Genomic DNA, 6,392 nt, shown 5'->3' on the forward strand with positions numbered 1-6,392 from the left:
GTGCGTGCGTGCGTGCGTGTAAGTTATTTTGAATTAAACTCAAGGTGTATAACTTCAGATTTTTGTAATATGAATACCTATTTTTAGGCTTCTAATTTTAGAAGAGTCAACATCAGAGCAAATCAAATAACAAATTAATCGTCATCGAGGTGAGCACTCATACTTTTAATTCATAATAATAATTTATTTCTTCTCAACTATTTTTTAGTTAGTGACACTTGCACGTGTTTTATTCTGGTTGAGATATTTTTTTTTTATCGGTCATATTGTTATAAATTTTGTAGCTAGTTTCATGCATTTAGTGTAATCTTTATATAGTATGTTGAATTGAACGCGATGAGTACATGAATGATATGATTATGTTGACTGTTTGTATGTGCATGATTGACTTTGGTTCAGTCACCCCTTTATGGTACTAGTGGGGAACACTGATGCACCCGTACATGTATATGAAAAAGGTTATTGATATTGATGTGTCTTAATTGATAAATTTTTTAGAAGGTGCTCCTATAACAGTTGTACAAATATAGTACGATATTGATATATCATTGCTATAGTAAAGTTCTTTAGTAACATCAAATGTTTTTATTGATCTATTAAAAGCTTAACTGACATGCATATTGCTCCCTTTTTTTAAATTACTGTGGTTTATGAGTATGAGTGTTCACTCGCTTGTTTACCTTATTGTTATTTTAAACTAACTTTCAGGTTAATTAAGCGATTAACGATGAGTGTCAGAAGAAATAATGTTTATAGAAGATGCGGTTAACCAATAATGGTGTAATTTTAAATATATTGCTTTGATTTAGTTTGATTTGTGGTCCATTCATTTGTTAAATTGTTGATGAATATAGAAAAATTTAGTTCCCACTGTTGATTGTTTCTATTTTAATTAATTCCAAGCCTTAGGACTTGACAATAATATATATGTGGATTTTATTGGTAGAATTCAATTTGGATGGTTGAAGCGGAGGAATGCATCAGGCCTATTGTGTGATAGAAAAGTGCTGCTTAGACTTAGAAGGAAAATTTTATAAGATGGTGGTGAGAGCTGCAATGCTTTATAGCACAAAATGTTAGCCTTTAAAAAAGAAACATAAAACCAAGTATTGCTGAGATAAGAATGTTTAAGTGGATGAGTTGGCTTAACACTTAAGAGACAAAATGCGAAACGATTGTATTCGTGAAAGGTTGTCGTAGCTTCAGTGACAGACAAGATTAGAGAGAGTCGTCTTAGATGGTTTGTTCACATTAAACGTCGACCACCAGATTATTCTGTTAAGAGAGTGAATGTTTTAGATTTGACTTATGTTAAAAAATGTAGAGGTAAACTTAAAAAGACTTGACCATGTTATATTAAAAAATGATCTTAATTTATTAGACTAAATGAAAATATGACACTCAATAGGACACTATGGAGAAAAAAGATTCATGTAGCTGACCCCATTTAGTAGCTGACCCCATTTTTAGTGGGATAAAGGCTTGTTGTCGAATTTAAAAAATTATTTATGGAACAGGTAATGGTAGTTTATATTTTTGAATACATTAAACCATAAATATAAGTGCCGGCCATTCACTCCCATGCAAAAGCTTTTGTCCTCCTCTTGATTTCTTGCCAAACTTTCATTTCCAAAGCCCAAATCCAAGCAACCTTTTCTGTACTGGACGTTACACCCATCATTTTTTTGCAGACAATTCCAAAGCTCATCTACTCCTAAGCTAGCCTCAGACTACGCACTCTAGCTCTTAAACCATCCCCTTGCCATTATCCTTGAGTCTCCATCCAAGGAGGAGCAATTGGGTTCCTTGGAATACCAATAATGCAAATCGTAAGGCACCCCCACTTCTCCTAGTTAACCCTATCCACTTTCTACCTCATCATGATCTTCTTGGCCATCATATACACCTCTGTGTTGCTTTGGGCTACCAATTAAGTTTCACATATTTCATCTATTTTGTATCAAAGCAACCTTAAAAAGTTTGAAACCTGAGGGGCCTTTGGAATGGCATCAAATTTCAGGAGCTTGCTATATCCACATTAACCATGTCACCAACCAATTCACTTATGATTGGCATAATTGTTTTTACCAAGGGTTACTCTTTGATCTTGTGCCTGATTTCTTCCTTTTAAATGTCGTGATATAGATTCGTGCAAGAAAAATGAGGTTTAGTTTCATGTTAGTTTTCAAACCGTATGATAGCTGTTTGACATTCTCTTAGTTAGCCCCATATTCAAATGCCTAGACAACTTTCCTATGTGAACCAACCTACCTACTTGTTTAAAATTTTTTTTTGATGCGAGGGTGTGTTCCATGCAACCAAAATTCACGATATTGACAGAGTTCTAGTTAGTTATTTTGTTTATATTTTCACACTTCAAATCGTTTTTTGTAGTTAAGTGAACCCATTTTTGAGTTTGGGGTCATGATGAACTGTGTCATCTATGAACCATATAGACATTTTAGAGGAACATAATAATGTGGTGGTTAATGCTATTCAGGTAGTCATTTGTTAGTTTTCATTGGATGTGAAGCAATAACCGTGCTTTTCCTTATTTGACTCAAAGTTTATTATATTTGACTTCTCTATTCTCTTAATAGTTTTTTTTTTGGTGACAATGTCTCTTTTCTCAAGAACAGTTGAACCAGCCCCTGGGGTAGATCTTGAAGGCCTTGATGTAGCTAAAGATTGTTTGGAAGAGGTCTTTAAGCTCAATCAAGCAGCGAGAGAAATTGTGCCAGAATCGGGCTTGTTGATCAACTTATTCAGCTCTTTGAAAGATGATAAACAATATAAACCAGTCCCACACTTAGGCTCTGTAGAAGTACCCAATTCATCTTTTGCAGCATCAGACTCTCAACAAGTGAAGGATTGCAATGGCTTGTCATCAAATGTGTCTTCTTTCTCTGTGTGATAAATATATTCTGTTGAAATGATTTTCTAATTTTTAGGTTTTTTCATATTTTTCCAATCCTGATTAATTTGCAAAATATGTTTTTTATGGTTATGTAATAATTTGTAAGCTATATCATATGAGAAGTTTGAGAAATTTGAATGAAAAGTATAGAGAAAATTTGCCTTGTAACTAAAGAAAATTGCAAGTGACTAAATTTTAGAAGAAGGCCTAATATCCTGCTTCATTTTGAATTAATTTTTAATTGAGTCGAATAATAATATTCTTACATGAGACTCTTTGCATGGCTTAAGGCTTATTTGTAGCTATTATATCTTTTTATTTATTGTCGTTAACATGTTGATCTAGTTAATTTAAATGCAAAGAAACAAATGCATTAGGTGATTAAGTTAAGTTTGATTGAAAGCCGTTTCTATGATTATAGAGCTAACATAACAGAAGTTCAAATTTTAAAAAAACTAGAATTCAAAAATAGTTTAATTGCCTTTAAAGTTCAAAACTAAGGTTTTAGAGATTTTTGTGAGGGTATAAATAGATTCTTCTCCCCTAACAAAAAAAACTAGAATTAAAAAATAGTTTAATTGCCTTCAAAGTTCAAAACTAAGGTTTTAGTTTTGTGAGGGTATAAATAGATTCTTCTCCCCTAACTAATTGGTGTTGCCAAAAAGTGATTGTGTAGGACATGACCAAGAATGAAGAAAAAATCAGTAAGGAAATTAAAAAGGGGAAAAAAAATGAAGAAACAATATGCTACTATTAGAAACTATAATTAGTTTTCAGAAGTTTGGGACTCTCTAATGCGGGGCTAGGGGTCTGAACCGGCTGGTTCAGCTCTACTGTTGCTTGGACCAGGCGATGCAAGGAAGCTATTTTACCGCCCAAGGGAGGGGCTTCCCTCTCCTTTTCTTCTATTATAAATATGTCATTTGTTTTGTTTAGGGTTAGAGTTTTGTGTTCTGATTTCATATTTCAGCCTCCGGGCATTTCTACCTAGTTAGGGTTGTATTCGAGGGCGGGTGGTGCTCCGGCTGTATCCTGCTCTGAGGTGGTGATTATCTCCACCAATTCCTATTCCCCCTACCCGCATTCATACTGCCTGACACCTTCCTCGCACATCTCTACTTCCTACCGCCTACTGCAGCCCTTACACTGCCGCCTGGTTATTTTCCCGTAACTATTTTCTTCCCAGCTGCACTTTTCTCTTTCATTGAGGTTGTTTGCTGCCCCTTCCTCTCTGTGTCAAACCCTTCTCCTACCCCTCCTCTTTCCTAGCCGTCCAAATCTTGCCGCAAACCCTCCCAAGCCTTACCCCAACCTGCTGTCATCTTCTCGAGCTCTTCCCAAATGCTGTAGCAGCCCCTCTCAGATTTTCCAGCAGCTGCCACCTCTCCATATCAGCCCCATTTGTTGCCGCAAGCGCACCCCGACCAATCATCCCCGCCTTTTGTCCAGTTGGGGTTCACCCCCTTTGCCGTCGCGTCTTTTTCTATTTGTTGTTATTATTTTCTATTTTTGAAGAGTCGTCGTTTTAACCTATTTCATTTTTAGCAATAATATTTTCGTTTTCTATTGTTGTTTGGGTTAACTTTGGTATCACTTTCATAGTCAAGTTAAGACTGAGTCAAAGAACGACAATTGAAGTATCACCTATGATTAAGATTTACTTAGTTTAGAGAATTAACTTAAAAAAATTCAACTTTTTACTATACTAGAACATATAATATTGGTGCTCCAAATCTTTTAGAGTGTTAATGATATCCATAATAATAATAATAATATTTATTATCACTATCACTATTATTTATAATTGTTATTATTATTAGTAATTCTTACTCTTCTAGCTTATAATTTTGCCTTGAAAGGACAACCAACTAAATCTATCTAACTATTTTGTATCATGAATTTTAGTCTAGTGAAATGCAAGATAGGTACGACTGTAATTTGGTTATGAGAAACTGGTACGACTTAGAATTTTGCACTACAGTAGTTTCAGATTGGTTTGATTATTTATTTTGAACTTATAGGATCTTTTATTATAAATAATGGCCCAAGGGTGTAAATTAGAATATCTTGGGAAGAAAATTATGTTGCTTTGCGTGACTTCTCCCCTCCTTTTATGCTATATATGTGACCTGATCCGAAGTTACACAGTTATTTAGTTTCATGGTAAAAAACTTGACCCAGTTTATTTAGACGGCTAATATGCAAAATGAATATGTTATAGAGTTTAAAATTTGATTTATAATTTACACACTAAGTGTTCTACGCAAACATACATATCGTTTAAGCAATATAGAGCTCTAATGGAGTCTCATAAAGAAGCAAGGTAAGAAATCTCTCAGGCTAAGTTCTAGTAGACTACTATCAGGTCTTTGTGTTGAACGTCGATTAAGGGTGTTTTTCTATCAACTACTACTAAATACAAACTTAAATCTAAAGTTAAGCTTAAATAAATCAATTGGTTTGGTAAATTTTTAGATGTAAAAACTACATTTCTCTAGTGATGACTTAGATAAAGAGCAGGAGTGAGATGCTTAGAATAGAACTATAGTAAGTGCCAAATAGGAGCAATATCTTCTTTACCCTCTGTCGAGTGCATAAAGAAGCTCGACTAATCTAATGTCGATTCTTTAAATATAGATTATAACAAGACTTCTAGATTGTCATCCTAGAGTCTTAATCCTAATTGCCCTCAAATTGGCTAATCTTAGTTTTAAAGTACGAAACCCTAAATCAAATTGGTTAGGAATCTAGTCTGTATAAACCCTAATTTGTACCAATCAATAACATTGCATTGAATCTTTCAACTACTTTTCCTTTACCCATAAGTTTAATGTGGTTCCTCCTAGTCGTTAAAGTCATAACCCTCTTGGATCTTGTGGGTTTACAACAAATTTTAACATATCAATTGGTCAAATTGATTAGTAAATGAAACATGAAGTAAGAACCATCACTTTGATATGAAAAACCTATTCTATCAGGCATCTAACATCCTAAACATTCATCCAATTAATTGCAAAAGAAAAGTACACGAATTCTACTTCACAAAGCATGTGTCACACACAACAGAAAATTTCATTAAATCAAAGAAAATCCACTAAATAAGTGATTACAACAAGTACAATAAAATGAAGAACACAATACTTACCTTTTCCTCTATGAAAGAAAGATAAAAATCCCTCTAATAATGCCTCATTCTGTTCCATGCAATGCTAATACAATTCCCGTATAGATATCCTCTCTCCAATCTCTCGAGAAAAGGTAAAAATTTGCATTTCTTACTCCAATCTACAACCTCTTGACGTTCCTAGAGAATTTCAGGATTTAGAAATGCCAAAAGGTTTTTCCCAACCATCCGGATTCGTTAAATAACTCCCAGGGGCATGCAGAAACCGCCCATGGATAGTTAGGGCGCCTAAGCGCCGTCTTCTTTGTTTTCTGGGAGGAAACTGGTGCCTAGGCACCACTCTGCTGGCAA

General features: G+C 34.4%; 1 protein-coding gene across 4 annotated transcripts in view; it reads left to right on the forward strand.

Moving 5' to 3' along the window:
• The window catches only part of LOC110030278 (small glutamine-rich tetratricopeptide repeat-containing protein), a 41,201-nt gene that overhangs the window by 1,825 nt on the left and 32,984 nt on the right, over positions 1–6,392 (forward strand). For 2 of the 4 annotated variants that reach the window (XM_020732913.1, XM_020732916.1), the window contains exon 2: positions 2,640–2,908. In XM_020732913.1, coding sequence (XP_020588572.1) covers positions 2,640–2,908 — 269 coding nt within the window. The remainder of the gene's footprint in view (positions 1–2,639; positions 2,909–6,392) is intronic. The other 2 variants (XM_020732914.1, XM_020732915.1) reach the window with 2 other exon arrangements.

Source organism: Phalaenopsis equestris, unplaced genomic scaffold (genome assembly GCF_001263595.1).
Source record: "Phalaenopsis equestris unplaced genomic scaffold, ASM126359v1 Scaffold000692, whole genome shotgun sequence".
In the NCBI taxonomy this organism is placed as follows: domain Eukaryota; kingdom Viridiplantae; phylum Streptophyta; class Magnoliopsida; order Asparagales; family Orchidaceae; genus Phalaenopsis; species Phalaenopsis equestris.